Raw genomic sequence first — 15,075 nt, 5'->3', positions numbered from 1 at the left:
TTGTGAATTTCCTTCGAGTACAGTCTGTGACCACAACAAAATGCCTTAGAATATCTAGTTACAGTTGGCAAGTGAGATTGTATCACAACATGTTTTGGTCGTGCTTTACGCATATAAGCACCGAGGGGGTGGTTAGCGTGCCGAGCCTCCCCCTCCCCTCCCTCCGGGGGTAGTAATAGCGCCTGCGCCCCTTAAGGCTCTTTCGACGCCCAGAGATGTTGAAATTACGTGATAAATTGTCGAGATTTCCGCCTGTTTATGGGCGCCTAATACGGAAAGGTATACGGGAATTTGCATTTTCTTACTATTTCGTGTCTGTTTTCCATTATTTGACTAGGAAAGAAGGAGTTGTTGAATACGTAAGTGAATTCACTATCTTCTGGTGGAATATTAATATTTAAAATAGTCAGTTTTAATTTTATCAACATACATATGTTTTCAAAACGCATAGAAATTGAGATTTGACAGTTGGTAACGCTTATATTAGATCTTGTAATTTTACAATTTAGCTGTATTTTTAATTTTTTACTTATGTATGAAATCTTTTCACCTGATGTGGCTTGTGTGTGAAATAATTTTTATAAGTTTTCAAAAATATATTTTTATCTTATTTGTGAAATGCAATAAGAACATAAACACATACCGGGAATGAAAAAAAATGCAAAACAATCATGACTATATGAAGAAAGAAGGACAAATATATTAAAATCTACATGTTTGTTATGAATTATTCGAATTAAAAAAATAATATTTTTATCCATTTTTCATGATGTTTTTTATTGTTGTTTATCTGAAGTTCAAGTATTATACTATTTAGGCTTTGTATAAGTTATTTTTATAATATTCAAAATTATTTGAATTTTATTATATAATACTTAATTGATTTTTAAGAAAATACTGCATAAATTTGGCGTTATTTTACTAAAAAGTAATGAATTACTTTTTTTCAAACTACGCAAAATATAAACAGTAAAAAAATCAATAGAGTATTTAATAGAAACCCTATTATGACACTGGATTTGTACCGATGTATTTAAACTACGCAAAATATAAACAGTAAAAAAATCAATAGAGTATTTAATAGAAACCCTATTATGACACTGGATTTGTACCGATGTATTTAAACTACGCAAAATATAAACAGTAAAAAAATCAATAGAGTATTTAATAGAAACCCTATTATGATACTGGATTTGTACCGATGTATTTAACACATCTGTCGAATGAAAAATTCATCGTTTTCTTGAAATTAAATTTTCGTTGGTAAATAAACTCGCGTGTTAGTAAATTTACGGTTTCATATTTTGAACGAGGTGTCTTTTAAAAACGTGAATAATGAATGCACCCCTGAGTCTAACCCTCTTGACGCAAGCAAAGGCTCATCCCGCCCACCGCGGGGAAATATTTGTCCCCGAGTATGAAGGGGTCAGGTCGGAATTACAGGGTGCACAGGTGAATTAAATTTCCTGGGGATGTGGACACGGGGTAAAAAATGGCTATTGTCATTGCTCCAAGTGGCAGGGAGGGCGTTGCTAGGCAACGGGGGGAGGAAAGCTCGGGCCCCGGGGCGGGGGGGGACAAGATGGCCGCCGAGCAGGGCGGGAAAACTACGTCTGTTCCCGACCGCGTCGGAGCCTACCGAATGAAAATGGGTGATAAAATAAAGCGGTGTCACTTCACGGAAAGTTCAAGAATGTGTCAAGCGTATTCAATTAAATTAAAATAAGCAGCTGTCTGACATGTATAAGATAGAATCCAGTCAGGGATCCAAAATGAATGAACTAAAGAAATAATAGATTAAACTGATTGCGACATTTAATTATTTTTTTCAAGCTGTCCATCATTTTGATTTTCGTATCATAATTCACATCTATATAATCGCCCTTGAGGTAGTATTTTACGAAAATGACGCAATTAAAACTATCCAAAATTATTATTACAATTAATTTATACTTTATGGTTGTGTCAGTGATTAGTTATATTTTTTCTTATTTTCCTTTAAACGTGCTTCTTATATGCCTATTTAGTGCACCTTTTATTGCTTTATATTTTACATTTTGCCCTGTGTTTTCTTATTTGTTACTTTCTCATCTGTTTTTCAGTCTTGTGTACCTTAATCCCATGTCCCGAAATGATTAATGTCAAATACTCATCGGGAATATAATAAATGTATGTTACTTAAATAAGTAAATATCATTAAATAAATTAATAAATAAAAATTTGAAAATGAAAAAAAAAATATATCACAAGGATAACCTACCAACCGCTCTAATATTTAAAGCAGAAATTTTAGTTTAAATTAACGAAAACGTTGAATATTCAAATACTGATCTATTATAACTATATAACATGCACCAGTCAAATAAAAAAAATCATGACTCTGTAATTTTTCCACGATAATTAATAAAAATTAATGCAAGTAACAGTAACGATATTTACGTTAGTTTTTATTACGCTGTACATTTGATGTTGAATACAATAATAAAAAATATTATTTAGGTAATTCGTTGATATACAAATAATGATTACTCTATGCATGAGGAAACAAGATAACAAGGCACTAATTGACATTTTGCCGTAAATTAATTAAGTTGATTAACAACAATGACTGGTCAAAGAGTTTTATTGTGACGTCTGCAAATTGGAAAACATCAGATAATAATAAATTCATAGATACCTTTGCAACGTAGCATTAGGAAGGCTCGCTTCAGTGCGGACGAAATAAAAGGTACTCATTTGATAAAATCAACAACGTAAATAATACAATTATTTGAACAAGCGCAATTGATTAACCCAAATTTTATTTACCAAAGTGGAGAAAAAATATGAATACGAGAACAGAATGAGGACGCCTAATAAAGAAATAAATGAAATCTGGTAGTGTCAAAAGTTTACGTAACAGGAGGACATATCGCTTACTCCTTTCAAAAACGTCCTAAATCAAAAAACATGATTTTTCAGGAGAACGTTTTTAAAGTTTAAAAATTTATATTTTTAAACTTTAAAAACGTTTGTTTTAAAAATAAATATCAAGCCACTTATTGAACTTTTTACTGTGCAACAGATGTTTTTAGGTAAAACCTGAAGGTTTTTTCTCCATTTAAAAAATTTTAAGTATATTTAAAAAAAAATAATTAAACAATACCTTTTATTCAAAATGCAAAAACAACATTTTCTGCCCTGTAGCGGGTAAATATTCAGTTAAAAATATGTCTCTTTTGCTGGGATATAGTACATTTTCTGGGCATTCCGAAAACATGCACAACAGAAAATTGTCGATTTTTGGTTTATGACGTTCTTGAAAGGAGTGAGCGGTATGTGTGACTAGATTTATGAATGAAAAGAAAGCTTGAAGTTTATGTTAGGACAGACGAATGTGAAGTTCCATCATTTCTGCATACCTTCGCTAGTAAAAGGCGTATTGGTAGAATTAGTAGATATTATTATTTTTTAAATATATTTGTGAAATAATTTTCATAGTCTTAAAACTATATAAGTAGTTGTCATTAATATACACCGATTTAAAAAATATGTCCCTTTTAAACACATAAATATTTTGATAACTTAGCAAACCATGTTTATAAATATTTAACAAATAAATAAAGGTAATGTAATAAGTATACATCAGTATATTAAATGTTAAATCAAACACTGGTTTTTTGAGTCTACTAAGTTGTATTTTATTGTTAAATTACAACTTACATTCGTTTGAAAATGCCAAAACTAGGCGAAAAAAAATTGTCTTTTTTAACAATAAAATACAAGTTAGTAGACTTGAAAAATTAGTGTTTTTTTTATTATTTAATATAAATTAAAGTGGAGTTCTACAATTAAACGCCAAATCCACAGATAAGTGCCTCATGTACTAATATATACAAAGGAATGACGTTTTATTGCACACGGAAAAAAGTGTAATAAGCACTTTTATTTCCGTATATGGAGAGTGTATTTCGTATTACTGCATCTTTGAGCATTTATATAGATCATGAAGTAAGATTAAAATGAAGCGCACTCACTGAATATGATTACCGCGTCGCCATTGACTAAGGATGCTAAAAGCGCAGAGCCATGCAATTATAAAATTACATTAACTTGCTCGCAAACTATTATGCCGGATTATTACCCTATTATGACATGCTGTGTGTTAGAGTCGGAGATCACACTCTTCGTACTCATGATAATAGAATTCGCAGTAATCGTCTATTGTAACGGGAAATTTTTATTGGTCTTTCATGATATGTGTAGTGTGTTATGATTGACAAGGAAGCGCCTTTGGTATAATCGAATTTGTCATCGCTGTAAATCTCCCTTAAAATTTTTCTTAACGATAACGCTATATTCAATTGTTCAAATTATTTTTATACTTTTATCTTCTTCTTCTTTTGCTTGGTGTAGGTCTAGTGGCCTGTTTTTCAGAGGGATTAGCCTCCTGCGATGTTGATTCCTAGCCGTCAATCCATTTTTTTGGTGATCTGACCGGAAGTCGTCTACCTTGGGGTTGGTCGTTAAGTGTAGTATGGGGGAGTCTGGATGGTTCCACTATCCTTACGTGCGAATACTATTGCCTCCTTCGTTACCTAACGACATCTTCGATCTCGCATATTTCCCTTATCCTGGTGTTCCTTATTCTGTATCGTAAACTCTTGCCAGATATGCTTCTAGAGTCTTCATTTCTGACACTCCTAGTCTTTCTTGTCCGCTTTGCATTTAATCCCATATATCATGATGGGTCGCACACAAATTTAGCATTTTTTATACTGCTCACATTTTTACTGCTCATATTAAATATTTATTTAAATTAGTTCAAGATTTTTTAATCACTGGTAAAATGCATCAAAAAACTCACGCAGTAGGTAATTATATTAAGTCACCATAAATTAGGTAAACACTTCATGAAAGAATGTTCAAAGATTTATAGAAGTCGTTTAGCTAGAATGAATAATGGCGCAGGTATAATGTATGGCGATGGCACGATAGAAAACAGCGACCGGATAATCTAGTCTCTTCTCAAAGTTTAAGCAAAGCTAATAAGTAATAACTTATTAATATTTTATTGAATCCGCTGACTTTGACTGTATTAAAATATATTTTTTACACAACACGTTTCATATTAGTATGATAAGGTGTGAGGAAAATAAGATCCAGGGGTGTAGCCGGGTCCAGCGCTGCGGGGGTTCGGCCCGAACACGACATTTCTCACTTTTTTTCTCCATTTCTCACTTCGGATCGGGACAAATGTCTTTGGGGGGCAACAGTTGTCCTCTAATCTTGCTCCTAATTTATAATCCCTCACACATACTCGTAAATTTATTATTATTGTGTGTAGAAACACACTTCGCATTCCTCGATAAACAGCAGATATCTATGCGTGTTGATCTCTGATGATCTTTATCAAAATTAAATTTGAATAATTCATACGGCTTATTGTCAAAAAATATGAGTTATGTGATTGGAAAAACAGGTATACGTATGTGAAAATAAAACACCATGTTTGACATAATATACGGATCCGTGATACGGATGCAATAAAAAATAATAAATTTGCCATATTGCAAGTCGGTAGCTGACTTTTTGACGTACACCTTTTTGAAATAATTTATGCAAGATATAATTTGGTATATTACCAAAATAATACGATAAATGAGCAGACCTCATTTTGTAACAAGAACCGGAATTGCTAGATAGGACGATATTTTTATACAAATAAAAAAATTAAAGCGCACTTGAAATTTCTCACGAAAACGGTAAATTATATATTTATGCAATATATAATTTGGTATGTTACTGAAAAAATACAACAAATGAACAGACCTACTTTTGTAACAAGAAAGCTAGAAAGGACGAAATTTTTTTTTCAAATAAAAATATTTTTTGAAAGCGCGCTTGAAATGATTTCTCACGAAAATGGCGCTATATAAACCACCCAGTAAATAAAGCGCATAATTTTTTATCAGAACGTAGAAAAATACATAAGGCGCTCAATTTATTTTATTATTATTATTTGGTACCTATTCTAAATAGTTACATAACCCTGGATTGTAATTTTTAAACATTCCTTTTTTATTAACATCTCTTCTCCAGTATCCGTGATTCGCGTGTTGAACTGTCAAAAGCCAAAGCGATCCAACTTATCAGCTATCAGGGGAGATCGATTGGATGTCCCGAGGAATGTGAAGGTCTGTAAGAATTCCAGCCATTGCACCGACTGCGCTCCAGCCGTTCCTCCCTCGGGTGGTCGTAAATTAGCAGGAGGTCCACGTCACCAGTCACAAGTCGCGCGTGATACACGGAATCGCCTATGTATCTCACTAGATTCCCTGGATAACCAGACACTTTCTCGGGTTGTTATTATTTATTTTGTTTCAGAAGCCATTAAAAATATTAATGTCAAGCCTATATAATGCTAACAATATGTATATATACACATAATGTTGTGATCATGTCTTTAAGAACTTTTCTCGTTAGAAGGGACAAGGTAGAAAGTGAATTAATTAAAGTCCAGGTGGAATCATTTCATTGTAAAACCTTTATACTGTTAATTGTTATTGTATTTACTGTAGGTACTGTATATAATCTAATCGTTAAAAAAAATGGATTAACATGTAAGTATTTCGTAGGCCAAATCAACATAGGCCATGCCCAAAGAGCCATAATACATTTTGAAAAAAAAAATTATGTATCTATGAAATAAATAAATTTAAAAAATAAAAAAATTATATCCTAGATGTAATAATTGGGTACTCAAACTTTCGACATAGTAAAATATTAAGATTTTAATTCATTTGGTAATTCACACATGTTAATTTGTTTTTCAATGCATAGTTTCATCCAAAATCGTTGATTATTTATTCTTCCACTAGTCTTATAATAAAATTAAATAGATTTTAACACTCACACTAATATTGTTTTCATAGTACCAATTAATCTACAGCATAATATTATGCACCGTGTAAAGGTAGTTACTCTGTCTAGGAGACATAAACTATTTGTATAATTGCATTAATTCGTGGATAGAAGACATAAATTCAACGAAATCGTTTCATCAGTTAAGCGCGCTGACAAATTTGTTGTCGTGGCAAAGTTATGGCTCCAGCGACGGTTGTAATCTTGCTTCAGCATCTCTCCCACCTGATCATACCGATTAATTACTTAGTCGTTTTCAAGGCCTTAAATTAATAGTGTAAAAATAACATTGTTGGTTTACGCGAATTTATTGTCAACCAGACATAATCATAAATCATCGAAATCTTTTGACGCGGCTACGCCACCGCGCGCCGGTAGCATCTCCCGCGAAACACAATGGATCATTTTCAAACGGGAGAAATATCTAATTTAACATACTCAACCTGTAAAGGATTGAATTAGACTCGTTTCGTGTTTATTACAGCCGATATAATCAATATTTTCATTAATCATTTTCTTTTGGAAAATTCACCTTCGTAAAAACGTTGTTTTCGTAAGTTGGTAATGAATGACGTCACAGAAACGCTGGACTTATTTTCATATTGGTAATATTGCTCAATTATTGGCGGCTCTATTTGTTGATGTCTATGGTCCACCCTCCCAGCCCCCTCCCCTTATATTTGTATAACACAAATGATAGTGTAGTGGTAAATAAACAATCCACCCTACTACTATTACAGCTCTTTAAACCGTAGACAATAAACCACATGACGTCATAAAACGTTTGATGACGGAAATTTGATGACGTATGCGGAAGCACGTTTTTCGTTTTATTAAAATATCTAAAGTTTAAACCTTAATATCTCCCAAACTTCTCAACAGATTTCAGTAAGAATGTTACGATAGTCTTGTGATTTTTCATATTATATTATTAGCCAATAATCACACATCGTGAAATTTATCCATTCAGGCGATAAAAAATGTCAGGTTATCAAGAACATATGGAAATACGGTACCTCCCGATGTGCTCCCGGTTACAAAATAAACAAATAACTCGAATACGAGTTACGTTTATCCTCACAAATGTTTAAATTATACATTCAGATTGACCAGTATAATGACAACATTTTTACGCGTTGTTATTTAAACGAATGGACAATCCGCGGATAAAGCTGTCGTATGTCCATAAATTAAGAACGAATAAATTATAATCATAAATTGAGATTCGTTTACAAACATGACATCGATTAGGTGACTATTTTGAGGGAATTGTGTAAAGGAATTTCGTTGAGAAACACCTTCTTTTTTTATTTGACACGTCTAAATGATCCGGCTGCGTGCCAGTCGCGACGATGGTGGCTATCATGTTTCAGGGAAAATATTACTACCTGTTTTTTGTAAGTATGATTTGCGTCTGAATGTCTCTACCCGCTGGCGCTGGTGTACGGTATGAGTACCGAGATAAAAATTCGAGGTGTGGTCGCCACCGAACAAGGTAGCTGGCCATTTGATATCCAGTGACAATTTAATAATATCATTTTTTGACATCTCATCAAAGATGAATAAGAATATGGAAGTCTGGGCATTTACGGGGCTTACGACCGTCATAGGCTGGTTTAAGTGATCACTTTACACATGTGTAACATTCACCAATTCTACCCATTATTGACAACCACACTACTCAAATTCTTGGAAGTTCTATTTATATGAACCAATTTAGAAACCTTGTTCATGAATCACTAGAACTTCACTAGAGACATCTATTGGTGAGATGTAAATGTAATGGTATTTTCTGGCGTTTCTCATGTGTGTGATTATAATCCAGGATTCGGATCTCACATACTAATATAAGAGTTTCTGCTTAGTAAAAAGCTTCTTTACATCTCACCAATAGATGTCTCTAGTGAAGTTCTAGTGATTCATGAACAAGGTTTCTAAATTGGTTCATATATATAGAACTTCCAAGAATTTGAGTAGTGTGGTTGTCAATAATGGGTAGAATTGGTGAATGTTACACGTGTGTAAAGTGATCACTTAAACCAGCCTATGACGGTCGTAAGCCCCGTAAATGCCCAGACTTCTATATTCTTATTCATCTTTGATGAGATGTCAAAAAATGATATGAAAATAACTCCTGTAATTGGAGATAATCCAGATTTTGTGAACAAGTATTTGGACACACTCAAAATGTTGTAAACAATTTAATAATGTTGAAATTAATGTCTCATTGTAATGGGCTTCACAAATAATTTGAATCGTCGATTTACTATTCCGACTCGACGCCTCGTGCACACTTCAGGGTGTTCGTAATCATGTTGTTTCTGGTGGGATTGACTCGTGATCGTTATTTGTGATCATTTTTGTTTCATGGACTTGATCATTTTGAAACACCTTTTAAAGCAATACCATCTTGTATACAAATACTGGATAAATATGCACTATTTTTTGTGTGAAATTGTATAATGTTCACGTCAAATAAAATATACGAGTTTGTTCAAAGCACGAGAACATAATAAAATACATGTCGAGCCAAAATATATCTTCCACTAAATTTGGAATAAATTCTTTGTTTTATATTGCTTACACGCAATGTAACTAGCTGTCTGAAGTCTTAAAAAAAGCACCCAGTGGTAAAAACAAAACAACTAAACGAACTAATAGATACCTACGTCATAAAATATATTTTTTCTGTAGTTATTGTCATATTTTATTATTTTTTATGCTTTAAACTAACATATCAACATATATACCATATAACCTATAATTCTGTCATATTTGATATTGGATATTTCCAATTTTCCTTTTAACCATACTTGCTACATTCATAATTAATTCATATTTTTATTCTAAGCTTGTGCAATATTTTTTCTACAATATGTACATTTCTTCAATCGCAATTTTTACCCCATCGTTTTTTTTATTTCTATTAAATGCCCTTACTTAACATTTTAAACCATACATATTTTCCCTATACTTGACTGTTATTGTAATATTTGTAATTACCTCATATAATCGTAAAATAAATTTTACATTGAAATATATAATACCAATGAAAGTTTTATTTTAAAGGCATTAAATTACTTTATTGTTTTTTTTATTTTAAATAACCCATAGCATGTTGGGTTCTCCTGAACGGATTGAAAATACGTATATTATATGCTGGGTTGAATATTTAGGAACTAGGAACCATTCCACACTATTGTGTCACGAACTAAATGCTATTCTAACTCACCCATTCTAAGACTTTATCGTTTAGATAATCAATATAGTGCAGTTGGTACATTAATTATAATAGCGTACAGAAAAATCTAGAACCATTTTTGATTATGGCTGTTTTTGTGCCATTTTCTACCCATTTATATATGACCTGTTTATCATATACATATATGTAAACTCATATCTAATCACATGTATCTACCCATGCTAAAAATCTTTTGAAAGCAAGGAATCCAGAAGAATACTACTTTTTGCGCAATAAGTAAGATTGACATACTTTTGACCATAAGACTGACTTGATCAAACTTTCAAAGGATATTCTTCCAGTCAGGTCAGATTTTCAGGTTCTCATCAATAAGACGATTTCGATCTTCGAAGTTCACTTTTAATAAGGTTCATGCTTCAAAAATATTGTTCGTGTGAATACATATTATCATAGAATCATTGAGTCGAAGAGCCTTCCCGCAGATATTTGTACCGGAGCCCCACTAAAAAGGTTGAAGAGCCCCATGCAGCTCCCGAGCCACACTTTACCGACCTATATGCTGGGGAGATGAGGAAAAACAGAAGCTTGTGACAATAGTGAGTAGTTACCTGTCCATTCTTGTCCATCTCGTTGTTGGTGAGCTTGACCTTCTCGAAGGAGACGACCTGCTTGCGGAGCTGCTCTCCCGTGAAGGGCGAGTCGGGGTGCGCGTAGAGGCGCGCGGGGGCGGGCGGGTCCGCCTTGCCCGCCACGAGCCACGAGGAGCGGTGGTACGCGTACCGGTAGCGCTTGCCGTCCACGGGCACGATGTCCAGCAGCACGGCGTACCGCTGGCTGGCGCTCAGCCCGGTGAAGGACACCCGCAACGTGGGAAACATCCGCCTGGAGAGAGAAAAGCACGCCATGTTAGAAATTTGCTGAAAAACAGACTCTACCGACTATCCAACGTGTTACCCTGGTACCGATCCCTTCAAATAAAATTATGCAGTATCATATTTTTATACATCCAAACTGAACGGTGCACAGAGTACCTCATCAAGGAGGTGTTTAGCTGATTGATAATAACATAAAGATGGTTCTGCAGTCCAGTTTTATGTATTTATAAGTTTTTTAAATGGAAGTGCAAAAAAAGTTTATATTAAGAACAATTAATAGATTTTTGTTTCTCTTAGTTGAAAACATGTTTTATTTTAATCCGTGTTGGGAATAGGAGAGATAATCTAGTGTAGGAGAAAACCACGTAAAACTCAACAGGAGATGCCGGACTGTTGACTGTCGTCAACCGGCCTTCCATTCCACTAGAAGAGGGTTCGGCATTTTGTGTCCTAGCTTGGTTGGTGTATTTATGAGTTAAATATATTTGATAGGAACATATTACGTAATTGATTCAGCAGGAGGAAGGACATTGCTGCTAATAAATATTGCAGGAAAAATGACAATAAAATATCTAGAGTAGGTACTCGAGGTTACATAGGATACTCCTACAAGATTGTATACATTGTACACTGCTAATACGTATAAGTTACTTAAGGAATAATATATAGATAAAAACAAAAGAAGGAGAAAAAGAACGAAAGTGAATACAAATTACAAAAAAAAACATACTAATGAGTGCGTTAATTAAACGTCAAACCTAAAAAAACGAAACAGGACACGCAAAACGTACGGCTACAAGAAAGCCAAACATCATCATCTCAAATATTGATTGATTCCGAAATTCAAACTCATTTGGAAACCACCTGTTTAAGAACGAGAGAGGCGTTCACTCCCGAAGGCGATTAATCATTATCTAGCAGAAGGTAACGGAAGAATAGAACAAGAATGTTAAATTACATAGCAAATCAAACAACGTTTGATGCATTGGATTTTAATGCACCCGCTAATAGCGCGGCGAGGGTCTCCTCTCGAGCAAATCGAGATACCGATCTCGGCCTCGAAAAAACACCGAGGGTCGAACTTTTACAGATATTATTTATTTTGTTTTATTAATACATCTATCATATCGGGCTGCAGGTGGAGCCGAAATGGTGTTTTTCGGGTCGCTAAATAATTGCTAGTGGCTTACGCAGCTCGGTAACGTATTGCCCAGAGGGATTTAATCCAATGCCCACATGAACTGAGACACGCGGATGACATCATTAGAACTGTCAGCAGGAGTTTCTTATTTACACATATTTACTATCTTGTAACGGATACCCGATATTTCTAGAATTTTAAGTGCCCAGTAATATTTGAATGCGTCAATAAGTTAAAATCGTACTTTAAACTCGGTTGTTTATGATTACGGATAAATTGACCATTAAGGCCTTACTCGCAATAATAGAATTCATTAAGCGTCCAGCTGCGTTGAGAGCCGGTCGCTACTTCACGTCCGATTTTTTTTAGAATGAGTTTTTTTTTGTTTTTTAGAATACTTATATCTTTTTTTTTCAATACATAAACGATGTTTTCAGCAAAAAAATCAAGTACGTCAAATGTTTGGGTTTATTTGTGGATTTATCGTATATTGGGAGTTTGTTTAGCTGGCAATATTATTACACATTTTTCATTGTTTTCAGAAAATGTAGCTCGGCATATTCAATTAGAAAATTAAATGGATATAAATTAGCGTGAACTGACACTCCCCGAAATATAAGACAGATGCTACCGATGATTTAAAATATGATATTTTTCTAATAACTTAAACGGTAAACAAAAATATTCAAGAAATGTACAATATATCTAATTTCAAAGATTGATATTTGTTTGATGGTTTTACTATATTTATACTGAATGAGAACTATGACTTCGAGATAAAATATGACAATATAATTATTTTCAATTATATTAATTAAATTTTAAGCGTAATATCATGAATGTATAAAATATTATATTAAAAAAACGAAATAACAAAAGAAACGACCATTAGTAAATGTTATATAATAACATATAATTTTATTTATGGTGTAGCGAACTTGAAATCTGAATATTTTTTAAATATGGAACAATTACGCAGTCCAGTGAAGTTCGAGATCAATAAAAGGATCGTCGTAAGTATTAGGGCTAGATCTAGAATGACGTCCGTAGATGAGTCCTTTTTGTGCGATGCGTCGGAATAACCAGTCCGAGCGATGGGAGCTTTCGTCGGTAGTGATTATGCAAAGCTCGCGCGGGGCTGCACATGTGCGCCGCGCCGCTATCTGCTAGGGGCGATCTAAAAGAAGGCCGCTACAAGAGTAGGCAGTTCCTATCGCCTAATCGATACTTAATTATACTACCACCAGATACTTTTTTCACGCTCCTCCACTACTGCCTACAACTAGTTTACGGTCGATCTAGCGATTTTTATTAAGTAATTTAACTCGGGCGTCTGTGTTAAGCGGCCCGCTGTTTTTATTGAATGGCTGTAAATTTACAGGAACAAGAATGACCGTCGTATAACACGTTGACTTTATGTTATTTTATTGTTGTAGTCTGGACGATATGTTAGGAATGTTAACCAATTTTACGATCGACATTGTTTTCTCGGCCATTAGCACATTAAAAGTGATACCTGCATTTCTTTTGGAATATTTTATTGTCATCTCACTACTATACTTTTACAGGTTCGTACAAATTAAAAACACACCTTATTTGACATGACAATGCATCATTTGAATTCGTCTTTGAAAGAGTATATTATATATAATTTACCCAGTAAAAACAGCTCATTAGCAATAAAAAAGGATTGTGTATCTAAATTTATATATTGTATTAATAAAGCTTTGAACATATAACATAAAAGTTAGTGACAAACCTACACATACTTATCATTGGATATCTTCTAATATTATGGTATGTTCACACAAGCTTTAATCCGCCATTCGCTAATGATAGTTATAAATTGATGATACCCATTTTTTCCACATTCAACATTTCCCTTAACACATGGAATAATATGACGATCTGATTACTTAATTAATTTCCGCATCAACTTCTGGAGCAGTGACAAGTTGAGAGTTACTGTTGCATAAGTCTTCCACTCTGTTAATCTCGACTCGTTATATCATGTTGTGTTACGGTCGAATAAATGCAAACAAAAAACAGGTGGCACAATGTGAAAAAGGCTTTAGTTATTGTATACTTAAACGTCAGTGACATTTTGGCATTTTATACAAATTTTGGTATCTTCCTAAACCTCTTAAATGTCTGGTTTGCCTGTCAAATGTTACTAACTTGTTACGTTGATGTGATGTTTACAGGAGTTGACAAGTGAGTAGGTAACCGTACTTTTTGAGTAACCCTTTTACGGCCGATTACAGTGGTAATTCGAGTTATTCCACCCGGTATAATAATAGATGTTCATCTGCGTGCGAAGAAGATTCTATCTCTCTTAGATACTGGACAATTCTAGAATTATATTTAATTCCTTTGATGCAATAAAATTTAAGGGACATAAAAATTTAATCACTTCATATCTGCGTTTCTATTCAATATACGATAGTTTAACCCAAAAAAATGTTTTATATGAAAAAGTTCAGTCTAAGGAGGGATAAGCTGTTTATTTTATTTTAATATTTACAAATCAATAGTAGTTTTGCTGACAAAAGGAGTAATATTCTTATAACAATCAATCATCGAGATATTCTACTACCGGTTTCGAGATGTATCTATTTAGTTTATAACTGCGAAATCGGACTAGTATTTCATTATTGTTGAGGAAGTCTCAAAGTTATTTGTAAAAACTACTTTTTAAATTGTAGTATATATGAAGTAAAACTTAAATAATAAAAAAATGAGTAGATATTACAAGGAAGAGATTGCTGATCCAATAAACGAAATGAAATCCCAAAGAATATAAAAAGACTAAATTCTTAAAATTTGCTGTTTTCGTGCATAAAACGACTCGTGTACGTCAGGATGTAAATATTTTTTATGACAGCTCCTTTAGTTGCAATGAAAACTCAACAACATATTCGTATATAAGAGTATATGTATATATTTGATTGGAG

General features: G+C 33.5%; 1 protein-coding gene across 1 annotated transcript in view; it reads right to left on the bottom strand.

The window, feature by feature from the left end:
* mid (midline) overlaps window positions 1–15,075 on the bottom strand; it is a 94,287-nt gene that overhangs the window by 20,475 nt on the left and 58,737 nt on the right. The window contains exon 4 of the mRNA XM_088270730.1: window positions 10,714–10,987. Coding sequence (XP_088126856.1) covers window positions 10,714–10,987 — 274 coding nt within the window. The remainder of the gene's footprint in view (window positions 1–10,713; window positions 10,988–15,075) is intronic.

Source organism: Brachycentrus maculatus, unplaced genomic scaffold (genome assembly GCF_059751285.1).
Source record: "Brachycentrus maculatus isolate JH-2025_06_01 unplaced genomic scaffold, ASM5975128v1 h1tg000395l, whole genome shotgun sequence".
Classification (NCBI taxonomy): domain Eukaryota; kingdom Metazoa; phylum Arthropoda; class Insecta; order Trichoptera; family Brachycentridae; genus Brachycentrus; species Brachycentrus maculatus.
Note: the sequence above shows the minus strand (reverse complement) of the source record. Positions and strands in the feature narration are given on the sequence as shown.